The sequence below is a fragment of the Microtus pennsylvanicus genome, chromosome 8 (assembly GCF_037038515.1).
Source record: "Microtus pennsylvanicus isolate mMicPen1 chromosome 8, mMicPen1.hap1, whole genome shotgun sequence".
Classification (NCBI taxonomy): Eukaryota; Metazoa; Chordata; class Mammalia; order Rodentia; family Cricetidae; genus Microtus; species Microtus pennsylvanicus.
Window position 1 is genome coordinate 95,591,379 of NC_134586.1, and position 19,787 is coordinate 95,611,165.

A 19,787-nucleotide genomic window follows, 5' to 3' on the forward strand; every position below is an offset into this window, starting at 1 on the left:
TGAGCGTGCACGTCGGAATGGCTGTGATTTCCATCTGCCGCTAAATTCATGTGGCATGCCATGTTGGAGGAACGTAGGGAGGGAAACACTCGAAAACAAAAATGGGAACTGTACAGTTGGCTGCCGCCTGTTCTCTGACGGGCACAGGGACAGCCAGCAGAGGCTGCCACCTTCCAAGACCTCACCACCCTGGCTGGAACAGGGTGCTCCTAGCCAGAGCCCCCACATCACGCTTGAACCAACTCAGTAAATGTCACTTGTTCTACAGTGGTTGCAAACGGCGACAAAAGGGCCCAAGTCATTTGAAAATCTGTGTTCAGATGAGGAACTGTGAGCAACATTTAAGTTAGCGCTTGTCACAGCGCACATTTTTCAAATGGCATTTTAATTATTTGTGTGGTGACAAGCTGTTTGCTCAATTATGGGACTTTGGGGACTGTTCTGTCAATCAAGTCTGCCAATTAGGAAAACATTCTGATGCCAATTTTTTCAAGTCATCTATGTGACTCTGATAAGACTGGATGTCAAGGGTGCCACCATACATGAAGAGGTTACACTCCTCCAGAGAACTCCCACTTATTCCAGAACCTTGATTACGTCACACATGAGCCAACGTACAGTTGTTCAGGTTTGATAAGCATAATTCAGAATGGGGCAGAGTGGGGCTGCTTTCCCTGCCGGGAAGGCACTTCTCCACAGGCAGACAGGAGGAAAACCCAGCAGAGCAGACATAAGCTCCCAGAGCTGTGCTCAGCTCAGAAGGGCTCCACAGGGTCCTGCTGTCCCTCCACCCTCAGTCCGCCCCTGGGTCCCTGAGTTCCTCCACGGCCAGAAATAGAAAGAATGAATGTGGTGACAGGAACAATGGTGGCACCTTTTGGTGCCTGCCCCTTTGCCAAGGTGTCACAGCCCATGCTTTCTAACAGCTCGCTGGGCCTCAGGGACCATCTCTTCAGGTCTAGGACTGGCCTGTGGGCAGCAGTTTAAGTTTGGAAAATACCCAGTACTTGGCCCATGCAATAAGTCTTAAAATAGTTTAGAATGCCCAGTTTAAGATGATCACATGTACTTTAGGTGTCTGTGGTCTGGCCTGGTGGGCTTGTGCATTCTGATCACCTTGCCCCAGGGTCACTGTGAGCATTCAGCAAGGTGGCAGGGGAAAAGAGATGCCAGGGTCTCTCATCCTGACTCAGAGATGGTGGAGCAGAGCGGCATCCTAATGAGTCAAAGACCACAGAGAGGCCATCTAACACCACCCCTGTTCCATACTGCACAGACAGAACGCTTGACCAGAATGCCACAAGGACAGTGTTGAGGCTCACACTGCTGGGCATCTCACCCACTCCAGGAAAGGGCAGCGGAGAGCACAGAACAGCAGGGCCAGGAGCAAACCCACCACCTGGACACCAGCAGCAAAAATGGGAATCCTCCCACTTCAAGATCACGCGAGCTGAGAAACAGCCCAAGCATGCAGAACACTCCCCAGTGCTCAATTCTACCCCTCCCCACCCCCAACTAGCGCTCTACAAAGTACATGCTCCCTTACCAGAGGCACAAGTTTCTACTTCCAACAGAGAATTCCAGAAATATAATCTAAGGTACAGAGCTGTGGCCAGGAGACAGAGGACAAGAAGCCTAAGCTAGCTTTCCCTGTGAATAAACCAACATGCAGGGAAGCCCACATCGGCTCAGGCAGAGTTCAGTGTTCTCAACACGCCCAGGTGTAATTGGCCTGGCCTTGGCCTCAGAGGCACTAAAATAAAGAAGGTGTAAACGGGACCCATAGTGACTCTGTCCACGTTTTAACTCAGTCTCAGGTTCCGTAGGAGCAGGAAGACTGCAAAGGTCGAGGTGTTGACATGTCAGTGTGATACTGACACAGACTGTCCCATGTCAACCTCTGTTCCAGTGACATTACCCAGAGTCAAGGCATATAGCCACGAGACTGACCCGAAGACAGACTAACTGGAAAGACGGCTCAGTCGGTAAAGCGCTCGCTATGCAGCACGAGAAACTGAGTGGGGATCTCCGGCACCCACTCAAAAGCCAGGTGCAGTGGCTCACATCTGTAATCTCATTGCTGAGGGTGGGAGGCAGGTGTGGAGACAGATGGATTCCAAGGTCTCAATGGCCAGGCAGCCTACCAGAAACAGTGAGCCCTGAGGTCAGGGGGAGACCTGGCCTCTAAAGACATCCTTTAAAGGGCAGAGCTATGGGCGCACCTTCAGCTTTTGCGGCAGGGAGTCCTGTGTTCTACTCGTCCCCGCCCTGCCCTCCAAGTTCTCCCTTTTGTCCGCGGGTCATTGGAATACCAGGCGTCCATGTTTAGGTGCTGAGAAGTTCCATCTATCCAGGGGCAATTGTCCCGGAAGAGAGCACAAACCCCCCTCCCCCAGCTCCTTCTGCAGGGCACAACCCAGCCCCCCAGCACCCCCCCCCAACCCTGCCCTGCTGTGTGCTAGGACCAGTGCTCAAGAACAGTTTTAAGCTCCTACACTGAACCACAACTGGATCAAGGAAGAAATAAAGAAAGAAATTAAAGTCTTCCTTGAATTCAATGAAAATAAAGAAACAACCTACTCAAACTTATGGGACACTATGAAATCAGTCCTAAGAGGAAAGTTCATAGCACTAAGTGCCCACTTAAAGAAAACAGAAAAAGCACACATTGGAGACTTAACAGCCCACCTGAAAGCTCTAGAAAAAAAAGAAGCAGACTCACCTAGGAGGAGTAGAAGACTGGAAATAGTCAAACTGAGGGCAGAAATCAACAAAATAGAAACACAGAAAACAATACAAAGAATCAATGAAACAAAAAGCTGGTTCCTGGAGAAAATCAACAAGCTTGATAAACCCCTATCCAAACTAATCAAACGGCAGAGAGAGAATATGCAAATTAATAGGATCAGGAATGAAAAGGGGAACATAACCACAGACACAGAGGAATTCAGAGAATCGTTAGATCTTACTACAAAAGCCTGTATGCGACAAAACTGGAAAATGTAAAAGAAATGGACAGTTTTTTAGATAAATACCATATGCCAAAGTTAAACCAGGACCAGGTGAACAATCTAAATAGACCTGTTAGTTGTGAAGAAATAGAAGCTGTTATCAAAAACCTCCCTACCAAAAAAAGCCCAGGACCATATGGTTTCAATGCGGAATTCTACCAGAACTTCCAAGAAGACCTAATACCTATACTCCTTAATGTATTTCACAATATAGAAACAGACAAGTCATTGCCAAATTCCTTTTATGAAGCTACAGTTACTCTGATACCAAAACCACACAAAGACTCAACCAAGAAAGAGAATTACAGGCCAATTTCACTCATGAATATCGACGCAAAAATCTTCAACAAAATACTGGCAAACCATATCCAAGAACACATTAGAAAAATTATCCATTGTGATCAAGTAGGCTTCATCCCAGAGATGCAGGGCTGGTTCAACATACGAAAATCTATCAATGTAATCCATCATATAAATAAACTGAAAGAAAAAACCATATGATCATTTCATTAGATGCTGAAAAAGCATTTGAGAAAATTCAACATCCCTTTATGATAAAAGTATTGGAGAGATTAGGGATACAAGGGTCATACCTAAATATAATAAAAGCTATATACAGCAAGCCAACAGCTAACATCAAATTAAACGGAGAGAAACTCAAAGCCATCCCACTAAACTCAGGAACACAACAAGGCTGTCCACTCTTGCCATACCTCTTCAATATAGTGCTTGAAGTTTTAGCAATAGCAATAAGACAACATAATGGGATCAAGGGGATTCGAATTGGAAAGGAAGAAGTTAAACTGTCGTTATTTGCAGATGATATGATAGTGTACATAAGCGACCCCCAAAACTCCACCAAAGAACTTTTACAGCTGATAAACAGCTTTAGTAATGTGGCAGGATACAAGATCAACTCCAAAAAAATCAGTCGCCCTCTTATACAGAAATGATATGGAAGCAGAAAGAGAAATCAGAGAAGCTTCACCTTTCACGATAGCCACAACAGCATAAAATATCTTGGGGTAACTTGAACCAAGGAAGTGAAAGATCTATTTGACAAGAACTTTAAGGCATTGAAGGAAGAAATTAAAGAGGATACCAGAAAATGGAAGGACCTCCCTTGCTCTTGGATTGGGAGGATCAACATAGTAAAAATGGCAATTCTACCAAAGGCAATTTATAGATTCGATGCAATCCCCATCAGGGTCCCATCAAAATTCTTCACAGATCTTGAGAGGACAATAATAAACTTTATATGGAAAAACAAAAAGCCCAGGATAGCCAAAACAATTCTATACAATAAAGGATCTGCTGGAGGCATTACCATCCCTGACTTCAAACTCTATTACAGAGCTACAGTAATGAAAACAGTGTGGTACTGGCATAAAAACAGAGAAGTCGACCAATGGAATCGTATAGAAGACCCGGATTTTAACCCACAAACCTATGAACACCTCATTTTCGATAAAGGAGCTAAAAGTATACAATGGAAGAAAGAAAGCTTCTTCAACAAATGGTGCTGGCACAACTGGATGTCAACCTGTAGAAGAATGAAAATAGACCCATATCTATCACCATGCACAAAACTCAAGTCCAAATGGATTAAAGACCTCAATATCAGTCCGAACACACTGAACCTGATAAAAGAGAAAGTGGGAAGCACCCTACAATAGATGGGCACAGGAGATCGCTTCCTATGTATAAACCCCAGCAGCACAGACATTAAGGGCAACATTGAATAAATGGGACCTACTAAAACTGAGAAGCTTCTGTAAAGCAAAGGACACTGTCACTAAGACAAAAAGGCAACCTACTGACTGGGAGAAGATCTTCACCAACCCCGCAACAGACAAAGGTCTGATCTCCAAAATATATAGAGAACTCAAGAAACTAGACTTTAAAATGCTAATTAACCCAATTAAAAAATGGGGCACTGAACTGAACAGAGAATTCTCAACAGAAGTTCAAATGGCCAAAAGACACTTAAGGTCATGCTCAACCTCCTTAACGATCAGGGAAATGCAAATCAAAACAACTTTGAGATATCATCTTACACCTGTCAGAATGGCTAAAATCAAAAACACCAATGATAGCCTTTGCTGGAGAGGCTGTGAAGGAAGGGGTACCCTCATCCATTGCTGGTGGGAATGCAATCTTGTGCAACCACTTTGGAAATCAGTGTTTCGGTTTCTCAGGAAATTCGGGATCAACCTACCCCTAGGCCCAGCAATACCACTCTTGGGAATATACCCAAGAGATGCCCTATCATATGACAAAAGCATTTGTTCAACTATGTTCATAGCAGTATTATTTGTAATAGCCAGAACCTGGAAACAACCTAGATGTCCTTCAATGGAAGAATGCATGAAGAAAGTGTGGAATATATACACATTAGAGTACTACACTGCGGTTAAAAACAATGACTTCTCAAATTTTGCATGCAAATGGATGGAAATAGAAAACACTATCCTGAGTGAGGTAACCCAGACCCAAAATGATGAACATGGGATGTACTCACTCATAATTGGTTTCTAGCCATAAATAAGGGTCATGGAGTCTACAATTGGTGAACCTAAAGAAGCTAAATAAGAAGGTGAACCAAAGGAAAAACATATAGTTATCCTCTTGGCTATGGGAAGTAGACAAAATTGCAGGGGAGAAAATTGGGATCTTAGGGGTGGGGTAGGATGGGGGTAAGGGGAGATAGGGAGAGAAAAGTGAGAAGGGGAGGATGGGGGGAACTTGGGGAAACAGGATGATTGGGATAAAGGAAGGTTAGATAGGGGAGCACGGAAGCACAATTCTTAGTTAAGGGAGCCACCTTAGGATTGGCAAGAGACTTGAACCTAGAGTGGCTCCCAGGAGCCCAAGGAGATGTCCCCAGTTAGTTCCTTGGGCAGCTGAGGATAGGGAACCTGAAATGACCCTATCCTATAGCAATACTGACGAATATCTTGCATATCACCATAGAACCTTCATCTGGTGATGGATGGAGACAGAAACCCACACTGGAGCACTGGACTGAGCTCCCAAGGTCCCAATGAGGAGCAGAAGGAGGGAGAACATGAGCAAGGAAGTCAGGACCACGAGGGGTGCACCCACTCACTGAGACAGTGGGGCTGATCTATTGGGAGCTCACCAAGGCCAGCTGGACTGTGACTGAAAAAGCATGGGATAAAACCGGACTCTCTGAACATGGCGAGCAATGAGGGCTGATGAGAAGCCAAGGACAATGGCACGGGGTATTGATCCTACTTCATGTTCTGGCTTTGTGGGAGCCTAGCCAGTTTGGATGTTCACCTTCGTAGACATGGACGGAGGGGGGAGGACCTTGGACTTTCCACAGGGCAGGGAACCCTGACTGATCTTTGGACTGGAGAGGGAGGGGGAGAGGAGTGGGGGGAAGGGAAGAAGGGTGGGAGGAGGGGGAGGGAAATGGGAGGCTGGGAGGAGGCTGAAACTTTTTTTTCCTTTTCTCAATTAAAAAAAAAAAAGGGCAGAGCTATGGCCTGGAACCAAGGGACAAGAAACCTTAGCCAGCTTCCCCTGTAAATGAACCAGCAAACAAGGAAGCTCCCATCGGATTAGCAAGAGTCCAGTGTGTTGACCTCTGACCTTTACACATACATGCATAGGCAAGTACACTTGTGTATGAGCATACCCACAGACAGACAGACAGACAGACAGACAGACAGAGAGACAGACACACACACACACACACACACACACAGAAACCCCATGCTAGGATCATAGGAGACATTCTAGCTAAGTAGCTCCTTGGAGACTCACATATACCTTGAACCTCAACTGTCTGAGAGAGAAGCTGCACACACTGGAGAAACGAGAAAGATCAGTTAAACAAAAGTGTAGTGACTTCAGATCCAGTGGGAACTGAGGCCTAAGACGTGAGCCACTGGCTGACCTCATCAGTGTCCAGTGGGCATGCACATGACCCTAATTCAGTTCAAGAAAGGAGTGGCACCATTGCCAGAAGGACACCCTGCCCCGTACCTGGGGGCTAGGCCAAGCTGTGCAGGCTGCTCTCCCGTAGTGTGCCCCTTCCCTGGCAGACACTGCTCGGGCTTGCTTTCCTGAGGAAAAGAAAAGAAGCCATTAGAGAAGGAGGAAAGAGAAAGGATGCTCCCAGAAGCTTGCGTCCCACTGCAGGGCTCCTTAAGGCCCAGGGCAAGACAGGAAAGGCACACACCCAGGTTGAGGACTCCCACCCAGGAGGCTCTGGAGGGGTCTGTGTTAAGGCAGGTCCCCATTACTTCTTTGCCTAGAAATATCGTAAGATTAAGCTGAGAAACCTTTTTGACAGAAATGAGTCTGTTAGTTATCCATAAGTGTTCCTGGCACCCAACCAAACGTCATCATCCCTGCCACAGAGACACACGCTTTAATGGTGGCTGCCTGAATTCCTGAGGGTTTTCACAATATTTTCTTCTAATTGCCAATAGAAATGTTCGAAAATATTTGCATGCCATATTTTTCTCGGGGAAAATGAGAAAGCATTTATCTTTTCCGATGCTGTATAATCCTAGTGGGAAATGTTCCCTGGGCATCCAGGAGAGGGCCCAGACCACTGCTCTAGGTTGGGAACCCTAGGACATCCCGCTGACAGTTCAGAGCTTTGTCTCCTCACTTCTCAAACAGGAATGAGGATGCTGAGCAGTGACTACTGATCCATAAGCCAGAAAGCCTGATGCACTGTAGGGAGGGAAGGGAAGAAGGAGGAGGAGAGGGGGGAGGGGGGAAGGGAAGTGAGGGAGGAAACAGGACAGACCAGCAAACTACCACTGAGTCAAAAGAGGCCAGAGAGCATGTTGGGGGATGAAGGAGACACAATAAAATCACTTTGTGTATGTCCTTTAGTCAAAAAACAGGTTAATGACCTCCAATGTCATATTTTTAATAAAGCAAGCAAGGTAGGCTAACTAAGTACGGTGGCTCATGCCTATAATCTTAGCATTGGGGAAGCTGAGACAGGAGGACAGCTATGAGTTCAAGGTAAGTGGAGCTCTGTAAGAGTCTGTCACATTAAGTAATAGTGAATATCTTAAAGTAAGAGACTGGGGACTAGTTTGAAATATGCCTTCAGCTGGTTGGTTGGCTGGCTGGCTGCTAGGTTGGTTGGTTGGCTGGTTGCTTGGTTGGTGAGTTGGTTAGATATAGGGCCTTGCTATGTAAGTCCTAGCTGACCTGACAATGACTACGTACGTAGCCTGAGCTGGCCTCCAACCTGTGGCAATTCTCCTGCCTCTGCCTCCTGAATACTAAAGTTACAGGCTCACAATGCCATGCCCAGATTTATTCTGTCCAGTTTGTTTGCTTTGGGGGGTCTTGATTGGTGTTTTGTTTGTTTGCTTCTGATTGATTGGGGGAAGGGTGTGTGTTTTGTTTGGTTTGGTTTGGTGTTTGAGACAGGGCCTCATATGCAGCCTTGTCTGGTCTTGAACTCACAGAAATATACTTGCCTCTGACTCCTGGGTACTGAAGTTAAAGGCCTGCATCACCACGTCCAGCTGCTGTTTGCTTCCATAAGAACAAAAGCAACTGCCGTGACCATTCATCCATTATCAACTGAAGGATTTAACTGTGTGATAACTTTTCACTCGGCTAGTTCAGAAATATGGATCTGTATGAGTAACTGTATTTGCATTCTTTAGAGAAATATTTAATTTCATAAACATTCTTTCCTTTACACTGGCATTCCCCTTAATTCTAACTGTTAAGAATCTAGATACCCTACAAATAACAGGTCTTTGAAATGGATTTCTGCCTGAAATTCTAGAACCTTCTGTCCTCTAGCTAATAAACTAGCCCTTTATGCTGTAAGTCTACTGCAGGGTAGCATCCATGTCATCCTGACTTGCCGAGACCCTTAGAGGTAATGCAGCATTGACAGCACGCAGACGCATCAGCAGCGTGTCAAAGGACAATCTGATCTGCACACAGCGCTGAAGGCACCTTCTCCCTTGGCTCCACAGACTCAGGTGAGCCCATGGATGTTTCTGGATGGTTTACATGGCCGCTGGTTTTCATGCTTCCTCTGGAAGCAGCTATCCAATAAATACACACCAGACCCCTACACCAGTTCCACAGCAAACAAAGCTGTGCGTGGGTTCTGCCTTTGAGGATCTCAGGGTGTGGAGAAGCTGAAAATTTTAGTCGAGCAGTCTCACTAATGAGTGCATTTACAAATCCTGACAAAATGCATGAAAGACAAAGTCATGGCCCATGCAAGCAGAGATGGTAAACCAGGTTAACCTGCATAAAAGGAGGAGTTGAGTGGTTGGTCAATTATGTGAAGGGAGATGTAAGGAGTCCTGACAACACTGTAACATAAGCAAAGGCCCTGGGGTAGATTCCATTTTGATCGACTGTACTAAAGCGTAGACGGAAAGAGATGACAGTACTAGCAAGAGAGGTCAGAGCTACAACACCCAGGTACTGTAGGATGCTAAGGTCCTTCAACAAAAGAAAGCCCTAAGTGTTCCTGAGAGCAACTCTGACTTCATGCCTTGATGCTTCTGCTTCGCTGGCTAAGTGATAAACGGGTATAGAGTACAAACAATTGCCTAATTTGTCTGGTGTGAAAATAAGCAATGGAGTCATTCCAAAGGGCCTGTGGGTGATTAGGGAAAACCAAGAGGTGAAAGCCGAAGAGAGGGCCTTAAGTCCACTGAGGGGCTGGTCAGGGGAGGAACCATTAAGAGGGAGGCGAAAAGGTAGAACACGGAGCTGGAGGCCAAACAAGGGCTGAGAGTTGGAGAGAGGCCTTTCAGAGATCACAAACAAGTTCTCATGTATCCAGCCTGTGCCTTCAGAGATGTGGCTAAGGAGGCTGAGTCAACAGCCATGGTAAGACGCGCTGGCATTCCCCTCACCAACATCACATAATCTAAAACCTAAGTTATGTGGGAACCCTTCTGTGGTGGTGAATATTGTCAATGTGACAAGATCTGAGAAGACCCACCGACTGTGAGCAGCACCATTCCACGGGCTGAGGTCCTGGACTGAAGACAGGGGTGAGCGCCAACCCAGCACCAACCTTTACCTCACTGCTTCTGCGGACAGATGTGAGCGGCTGATTCATGCTCCTGCTGATTTCCTGTTTCCACCGTCGCAGGTCATGCTCTCTAAATCTCTGCCTCCCTAAGTGGCTTTTGCCAGGTTGTGTGTCCCAGAACAAGAAATGCACCTAGTACATCTTCTTTACTGATACAGAAACCCCAGAGTGGAAAAACAGCTCAACCTGGGGCTGCAGGCAGAGGGTGGCAGAGCCAAGCTCTGCTGGCCCCCTCTTCCTCTTCTGCCTTCTGCTTTTGTCCCCTTTCCAGGAGGGCCAGCTCACCGAAACCCAGTATTACGGCACTCATTTCCCTCACACAAGCTGAAAGAAGCAAACCTGACCACACAAAACCAAAACACGCCGAGTGCAACCACCACGCCACGCCATGCCACGCTCCCCACTTACTTCTTTGATTGTGGCGTTTCTTCCCCTCCAGGAAAACCACCATCTTCCTCCCTTTTTGGGCATCTTATCTCTCATGATGGATTCCACAGTGGCCTGTTTTAAATGGATGGTAACATAAATAATGGAACCAAAAAGAAAAAAAGAAAAGAAAAAAAGCATCAACTTAGCACACTCGAAACAAAAGAAAATGTACTTGCAAATTAAAGGAGACGGAAGAAATAAATAATAAATAAAACGTTAACGCAACATACTGTGGGTGGACTGAAAATTTTAGAAAGGCAAAACCTAATGGCGTCCAAAATCACGTGAAGGTAACTGAGGCACGAAGACTTAAGAAGATGGGAAAAGAACCAATGAACAACAAACAAAATACAACACAATAACAACAGGAAAGAAAGCATTAGAAATCATTAGTGGTTAGTAGATCTTAAGTTTTCAAATTAAAATAGCTAACTGATTACAAAGCTACTAGCCACAGTATGATGATGACAAAATAAAACAGGAAGCAAAACATGACCACACGGTGTAGGGTCCAACAGCCGTAAACAAAATATACAGGCTTTTGTTGTTGTTGTTGTTTTAGGTAAGCATGTCTCCAAAGCTCAACCGACTAAACTTTAGCAAATTGATTTAAAAATCAAGAGTTAAAAATAAAATCCAAATGGACAGCTTGAAAACATCACAGTGTAATGAAGGAGATTAACTATGAAATGCTAAGTTTATAAACATTCCCAAGAACAACATCTGCCTTCAGGCTATTTTAGGGCCTAGGTAAATGTTATATGATTTTCCTTCTTCCCTTTAGACGGATTCTAAGTAGCTATTATCTCAATCAGTGAAGAAAGACTTAGCCTTTCAACCTAAGAGGTACAGTAGATAGACAGATGCTTCACAGGTTAAGCCTCAAATAAGCAATTCATATTCAAAGCTCCTCCACTGGCACAGAAGACAAAGGGGCCCAGAGAAATGCAAATCATGCATACAATGTTCAGGGACACTCCCCTTCTCCTCCCCCACCAAATCCATCCACAGATAACAAGCCCCAGGCAGAATCTAAGGTTCTTTTGAAGAGTCAGCAAATAAAAACAGCAAAGAAAACTCCTGGACAGGATTATGGCAAGTAGACGCTAGTCCTACAGGCTGTTAAGTCTACAAGTGATCTTAAAAACCCAACGTCGGATTATGAGCAAACTTCACTGAAAGAGGAAATCTAAAGTTCAGATTAAGAAATGAACCTAAATTCACAGATAAACGGAACAACCGCCACCAGGCATTGAGCAGAAAGCCACCACCGAGGGACATCAGGGCAATCCTGAGATGACTTTCAACTGTTCTGGACCCTGTAAATTGAGCACCCGCCTCCCTCCAAACTGTGGTCCAGAACCAGGCAACAATGTGTTCAGAGAGGCTTTCAGAGAAAGGCGGACTCAGTTCCTGGGACAAAACCCCACTTGGACTGCTCCATTCACGATCGTCCCACGGCTCTGCTAAGGGCCATTTTAGAAGCGATCAAATACTGGGCAAAGGAACATGAAGAGCCTGACCTGCCTCCATCCCTACTCTAGATGTCGTTATGTAAGGAGATGTGTGAAGCAGGGTCACCACAAGTCACAGAGCAGTCACGCAACCTGCCAACCATTACCTCTAGTATCATGTAAGACACTAAACCCACATTATCTAAGCTACTAGTTATATTCCCTACAACTGAAAGGATCCTACTCAGCAACCATGTTGAGTGGAGCAATTTGAATGCCCAAATCTCCCTCAATTACTCTCAAGACAAAATACAGATGGATCGAAGATTTAAAATAAAAGGAAGGACTAGAAGAAAATACAAACCAAGATGCAAGACCATTTTAAATGCACTATCAATGTATAATACAGACTAAATGCTACATAGAACATCATTTCTATGTTATAGAAACACCGTTAGCAGAAACCCAAACCCCTAACTCATGAGATTACAGCCCTCAGGGACTGTGCTGTCCTGTAGCCTGTGTGCCTCCTCCTCTGTAAACTACATCTCTATCGCCCTTAACTTTTTCTCTTTACTATTTTGTGAGCCTTAAAAACCATATCCTGGGCTGTGGTTACAAGAAGGAACCTGGAAACAATGTAACAAAAATCATTTTACAGAACATGCCTCAAGACAGGTCCACAGATAACGAAAAAGGACTACCAAACACAGGGTCACCATTCCCAATCTACAGCACACACACTCAAACTAAACACTGATATTTGACCTCCAAGAACCTCAAACTCTGGAACTACCTGACAGACTGCAACAGCCATGGCCGCCAAGCACAAACCAGTCTAAAACTGTGATTCCACAGCTCAAAGAATGGGTCCATACTGTACGAGGAAGATGGAACATGAAGAAATGAGCAATTCCAGGCAAGCGGAGGAGGAGATGAACTGGTGGGTCTGACCTCCTCATTCAGCTCTGGCATACAGCCACCTCGTTCTCACATGCAGCCCTGAGTTTCTCAAGCAACATCTTCAGCCTTGCCTCACCCCCCATCCTCACCTCTGCCTCCCCCCATCCTCACCTCTGCCTCCCCGTCCTCATTTCTGCCATTCCATCCTTACCCCACCTTCCCCATCCTCACCTCTTCTTTCCCCATCCTTACCCCTGCCTTTCCCATCCTCCCCATCCTCACTTCTACCTCCCTCATCCTCACTCCTGCTTTCCCATCTTCACTTCTACCTCCACCACCCTCACCTCTGCCTCCCCCATCCTTACCTCTGCCCATCCTCAGCCCTACTTCCCACATCCTCAGCCTGTCTCCCCCATCCTCACCCCTGCCTCCCCCATCCTCACCCCTGCCTCCCTTATCCTCACCCCTGCCTCCCCCACCTTCGCTCCTGGCTCCCCATCCTCACCCCTGCCTCCCCAACCTCACCCCTGCCTCCCTATCCTCACCCCTGCCTCCCTTATCCTCATCTCTGCCTCCACAAACTAGGCAAAGGGCTGGCTTCTTAGCAAGGCCTGAGGACAGTGACAGCTCCTGCATCTGACCCAATGCCAGCTCCCAGTTTTCCACAACTAAACTTTCTCTCCTCAGCCTCACTCGGTTCTGCACTCTGGTGTCTGCCCCTTCTATGCCGACTTGTAATCCCAGCACATAGTGGGATTGTGGGTCTACAATGCCATGATTTTTCAGGCTAGCTCTGGTGAGCACGCGAAGCATGATCAACACGCAAGAGATCTGGAACACTGTTGTGAGCATCAAGACACCATGGCCCAGGGTTTCTAAAGTCAAATCAAACTGTGATCCTCCCATTCACCTGCTCCTCCTTGGGCCCCCTTTCTTAATTGTGTTGGCGCTCACCTTTGGCAAAGGTTTCTGGAAAGCCTGCATCGCCAGAAGCAGAGGAGCTGCTGTTGTCCAGTTGTAATACCTAACAAGACAAAGAGACGGCGTCAGTGAGGCAGGGCCAGCCTTTCTACTGTAATCTGGAGTGCTATAGAAAGGCTGGGGAGCCCAGTGAGATCCTTTAACAAACCCAGTGTGTTTCCTCCCTCCCAGCCCTCCACACTGACCCTATCTATCTACACAGTGCCTCCCTTTCTCCTGTTCACCTCACAGCCGTGCTGAGGGTGAAGGGTCAGCAGCAGACGGCAGTAGGGTGAACATATGAACATGCCAGGCAGCTAGTCACTAGCTGGACAGTCCCCTGCTTGACTACTCCTAGCCATGTCCTACTGAACTTCATATGGAAAGGGGACAGACAACTTCATAATCTCCCAAGCCAACACATAGCACTCTTGCAACTTCCTCTCCAGGAGGAAAGTCTGCCAACAGTCTTCAGAGTCACTCACTGCATACCACAGACTGAGCTCCGATGGTGAGGTCTCTGCACTACAGGGCAGCCGTGCCCTCAGACCTAGGACTAGACAGGGTCAGAGTTCCACAGTTGGAGCACCAGGTCTGACAAGGTGGATTTCAAGGTCTGGTACAGACACATACTAATACCCACAAGGTGGGACTGGGGAGCCAGCTCAGTAGATGCAGGGCCTGCCATTGTGAAAACCTAAGACCCTGATTTCAGATCCCCACACTGAAAAGCCAGGCCTACAGCACAGACCTGTCATTCCAGTGCTGGGAGATGGACACAGGAGGATTCCTAGGACTTGCCTGTCTTCCAGTTAAGCCAAACCAGCAAGTTCCAGTTCAGTGGTTTGACACCCTGTCTCAAAAACTAAGGTAGAAGGCCGGGCACTATGGCAAACACTTTTAATCTCAGCCACTAGAGAGGAAGAGACAGGCAGATCTCAGTGAGTTTGGAGCCAACATGGTCTACAGAGTTCCAGGACAGCCAGCCAGGGCTACATAGAAAGACCCTACCTCAAAGAGTAAACCAAAACCAAAGAAGAAAAACAGGTGGACCTCTGGTCTCCACGAGCACGCATCCACGCACACGCGCACACACACACTACAAGACTCTCAAAATGATCTAGCCCAGCAGCTGCACGTGGACATAGAAATTTACAAATAATAAAGGCAATAACTAAGTTTAACAAGACTTCATTAAGGCTCGACAGAAGCAGTTCCATTGCACTACCAAACGGACTGTCAGCAGGAACTCACTTATTACCAATCTTGACCACGAGATTGGGGTCATCGATGATAGCAGGGTTGTCTGCAAACTGCTGATACGACACAGCCTGTTCCAGGAACGCATCTGCAGAGGCAGCAGCAGGATGGGGGAAGAGAGAAATCACGAGTTTTTTAGAGAAACAGGACAGTTTTCAGCTTGCACATTCCCATGTGTCTGTCTGAGTTTACAAATTGCAGTTCCTCGGACAAGCCTAGAAATCCTACAAAATGCACTTGTAAAGAGGGCTTGAGCTTGGTTTTCTGTTGTTATTTTGTTGTTGTATTTACGAGCCTGGGACGGGAGTGGGAAGGACCTCTTCCGACATCAGCAGACACGTGGGGCATGGAGCCTGCATACACAAACAGTCATGTTCTCCAGGGGCACTGGCTTGAGTCACTTCTGTTGTGGAGACCTGTGACTGGAGTCTAACCTCAATGATCTGCCTGATGGTCATGGCCACTTCCCAGGGGGTCCCAAAGATGGGAGAGGATAGCAGTCAGCATCCTGCTCAAAGCGAGGGCTTGATCACTGTCATCTATGTAAAAGGTGGGAGCCAGCGCCGTGTAAGGCCTGATGCTGACCATGCTCAGGAGTATAGCAGACCCAGTGGTCAGAGCTGTGGTCTTAGACAGTGCGAAGGATAAAAGGAACAAGGTGCGAGGAAGGGCTGGTGGCATCCAGGCTGGAATAAGAGGACCCAGTATGCACATAAGAAGTCTGCAAAGCCTCAGGGGACTTCACAGTGGTCACTGGAGCAGGGAGAGAAAGTAGTGCAGTCACTAAGAGCATGGTCAATCCCTGCTAAAAAACAGAGGAAGCAGTGGTGGAGGGAAAAGGGGGTAGAGGGAAATTAGGTCTAGTTCTGGAATTCAACAGCCCACAGCTGCTGTTACACCAGCGGGGGGGTCTCAGGCACCACTCACCATGGACCTATCACAAGATGGTCAGCTCTCACATTCCAGTACGGCAGGTGGAATGCACAAGTCATCAAGGCCTACCGGCACAGCAGCCTCCAACACCCAGAGGGGAAACGTTTGCAGAGTTCCCCATACTGACTCAACCTCCCTTCCCTCCTCTACAGCCCCACAGATTTGACACACACACCCACCGTTCTGTTACAGGAAGACTGATATGCCTAACTCACCCCCCCTCCTCCCCACACCTGCAGGCTCACCATGAACATTCTTCAGCCCTGGCCTGGGCACAGGGTATAGGGTAAAAGAGCTATCAAAGAAATCCACCCTGGCTCTGAAACCAGAGCCAGTGAAAAACATACTTTAGCCCTGAACCCAGAACCAAAGAAACTTGTCCTGACTCTGAAACCCGTGCCAAAGAAACATGTTTTGTCCCTAGAATCGGAGTCAGTGGAAGAAATACGACCTGGCTTCAAAACTAGAGCCAAAAAGCCAGTGAAAGAAACACAGTTGGCTTTGAGATCAGCCATCTCTGCCCCTAACCAACTAAACTGACCAATCCCTGAGCAGGGAAAAACTAACCACTCCCTCGTCTCCCTGGAAAAACTCCACCCCTATATAGGGGCCTGTTCAATTTGCGGCTGCTCTTCTTCCATCCTGGTAGAGGCAACCACTCTCCTGGACTCTTCCCTCACAATAAATCTCTTGAATGAGGTTTGGATGAAGGGCAGAGCAGAGAAGGGCAGAGCGGGACTGTAACACTTTGGTTGGGGAAACCTTCCCATAGCAGCTTGTTACAGCTTTGCAGGGGAAGTCAGAGCTGAGCTGGGGGGGGGGGGGAACCTTCCCATAGCACAGCAGAGTTGTAACAACTTCACTGCAAAGCCCTCTCCTGCGGGAGCAGAGCTGTCACTTTGGGGAAGCCTTCCCTAGAGCAGAGCTGTAAGTTGCTAAGCTTACTGTGGCCTGTGCTATTCCCTGGCTCCTGACCGCCAGAGCCCTCATCCACCCGAGCTGGAACACTTGGCTCCCGACTGCCAGGATCCCTTTCCTTCTGAGCTGTCACTTCCACAGGCGGCACCCGATTGTGCTCAATGATCACCTCCGAGGATAAATGCCCCAGCAGTGTTCTTGCTTCCTGGTGGCCCTTGCACCCCGTCCTTGCATTCTAAGGACAGCTAACTGCAGCTGGACACGTGTGGGGCAAGAGAACACGAACCTTCTGTGCGCTCATCAACCAAAACCTGCCCAACGACCACTAGAGGGTGCTGTCCCATAGAGTCCAGTACCTTTGGTGATGTCTCTGTGGTCACTGAGGCCACCACAGAGGGAGATGGCTATGGACGGCAGGTCCCTCAGGCCATCCGAGGTGCTCTCCACACCACTGTCGATGCCCGAACTGCCCACAGACTGTGGGGACTGGTTGGCTGACCTGGCTCCATTGTCACAGGCTTGTTTGGGGAGCCCAGCAGGATCACCACTGAAAGGAGGGGAAAGAGAAGCTGCTCTGAGCACCACCATCCATCCTCACTCTGACTGTTACAGCAAACGACCCTCCAGAAGGCCACAACACCTCAGAGAAGCAATTACTAGCACCTCGGGGCAGCTTTGCCATCAAAACATCAGTAAAGACAGCAAAGTCAAATGAGCCACCTCAGGAGGGCCTGCCACAGTCTCCTGTGACTCTCCAGACCCATATGAACCTTGAGAAAGCCTGTGCCTGGGACGTCACTGTTATCCACTGGCAGCCCCTGCCCCATGTACCGTATCCCAAGGGAGCTAAGGCTGGGTGCTCCAAGCACGGAGTGAATCTCTCCAAGGAGGACCATACGGAGGTCTCTCTCACTTGGATTGTGCACTGGTCACAGCAACCCAGCCTCTGACTCCTTCATGACATAGCATTGAGCTCACATTCCTGAAAAAAAGGGTAGAGGACAGTCACGTGTGTCCATCCATTTCCCCTACCCCCTCAACACCCTAACCTCTCCCCCCACACACACAGAGATACACATACAGACACACACCCCGAGTCTGACACAGCCCACGGAGCTGAGGCTGTGCCCAGGTTAACTATGAGCCTCTAGTGCCCCTGCTTCACTATCAGCCAAGATAAACTGAGCTCTTCTCGAACTACAGAAAATGGTTATCAGGGACAGACGTGACGGCTTAACCCTGCAAACCCAGCCATCAAGAAGCTGAGGCAGGAGGACCACCACATGTGCAAGGACACCCAAGACTACATGGTGAGATTCTATCGAAAACAAAGAATAAAGTAGCTGAGCAATGAGAACAACTTTTACTTCTTGGGGAAATACAGGGCTGCCACTTCAGGGTCCATGTCTGTGAGGTCATCCAGATACACGCCGTCAGCTCCCAGGTGTCGACTCCGCTTATCTGAAAGAGTGCAAGGAGCAGGTCAGAAATCGACTCACGAGTTTCCATCCCCAGGAAGAGCACCTGAGCCCACAGTGCAGATCTGCTCCCTGGTGGCATAGCCGCCCCCAGCCCAAGAGCCACACAGTGAAAAGCCGGCAAGCACATGACTGCAGAACTGGCAGGGTCCAGCACTCCCTTCCGCCTGGTCCAGAGAGAACAAGCACTCAGCCTCAGGCCTCCCTCATGCACAGAGGGCCATGATCACCATGATTATTAGTTGGGGATGACAAGTCCTCTCCTGAATACTTCCCTCAGGATGCTCTGAGGCACAGCATCCCTACAGCTGTGGGTCCCTGTGCACCATGTCTACAGACTTCCTCTCTTCTCCCTACTGAGAACTGTGTAGCTGATTCATGCAAACCCAGGGTGTTGCACAACACGACCTGGCTAGCCAGGGTGGGGCTCGGCGTCACTAGCCAGCACAGACGGTGAGCTGACAAGGCCGGGGAAACAGAAAGATCTCTACCAGTGCTAAATGAGTCTGACCCACACCAGACAAGGGGCTCTATCTCCTTACTTGGCAGAAGAGCACAGATTAAAGAATCAACATGAGACGGCACGGATGTGTCTTCTCTGACTGCACTGCCTCTGGTGTGGGCAGCGAGCCTGGGGGTAAGCTGGGAGACCCAGGCCGGCTCTGTACCTTTCTTTCTGGAAGGGGAGTCTGTTTTGTTCATTGTCTGTGTTGTGCTGGCAGCTGGGGGCTTGAGCTCTTCGGCCACGGGTAACGGTGGGGCCGCAGCTCCTAACGCCTCAAGATCCTCCTCGTTCACAAACTGCATTTCCGTCTGCGCCTTGCTCTGGTGAAGCTGCGGGCCCGGGGCCAGTGTTGGCGACTGGTCACTAAAGGTGTCTGAAGACTCACTATGAATGGCCTGAAAGTGAATTTTATCAGGAATCTTCCGGCTCCCTAAGGGACTGGAGTCTTTCATCTTGTGTGGAGAAGATGACTAGAAAAAAGGAGAGAAAAAAGAGAGTTGAAAGCCCCCCGCAAAGAGCCAAGCTGAGGCACCAAATGGCGAGAGGTCAGAGTCAAGGATTCGTGATGGACTCTTCAACGCCAGAACAGCCTGGTGGGTCCCATGCCTGCCTAGAGAACCGAGGGTCACAATTTCCACAGCAAACATGCTTCCAGCGCAGATGGCACAGTCCTGGTGTCCTATCTCTTCCACGGCAAAAGCCATACCAAACACACCTGGCTCCCAGGCTTTCACCTCCATTGCCAAGACCGAGGGCTGGGCAGCACCCATGGTCTTTGTGGGGAATGGCAGGGCTGTGGACACTTGGCGTCCAACACCAAAGATAAGTGAGAAGACACTATGGCTGGCACTCTGACGCACG

At 48.1% G+C, this 19,787-nt stretch overlaps 1 protein-coding gene across 5 annotated transcripts in view; it reads right to left on the bottom strand.

The window, feature by feature from the left end:
* Lpin1 (lipin 1) overlaps window positions 1–19,787 on the bottom strand; it is a 118,882-nt gene that overhangs the window by 18,751 nt on the left and 80,344 nt on the right. For all 5 annotated transcript variants that reach the window (XM_075984035.1, XM_075984034.1, XM_075984033.1 and 2 more), the window contains 7 exons: window positions 19,090–19,396; window positions 18,311–18,404; window positions 17,300–17,490; window positions 15,087–15,180; window positions 13,827–13,896; window positions 10,495–10,587; window positions 7,026–7,105 (listed from right to left, as the gene is read on the bottom strand). In XM_075984035.1, the coding sequence (XP_075840150.1) occupies window positions 7,026–7,105; window positions 10,495–10,587; window positions 13,827–13,896; window positions 15,087–15,180; window positions 17,300–17,490; window positions 18,311–18,404; window positions 19,090–19,396 (929 nt within the window). The remainder of the gene's footprint in view (window positions 1–7,025; window positions 7,106–10,494; window positions 10,588–13,826; window positions 13,897–15,086; window positions 15,181–17,299; window positions 17,491–18,310; window positions 18,405–19,089; window positions 19,397–19,787) is intronic.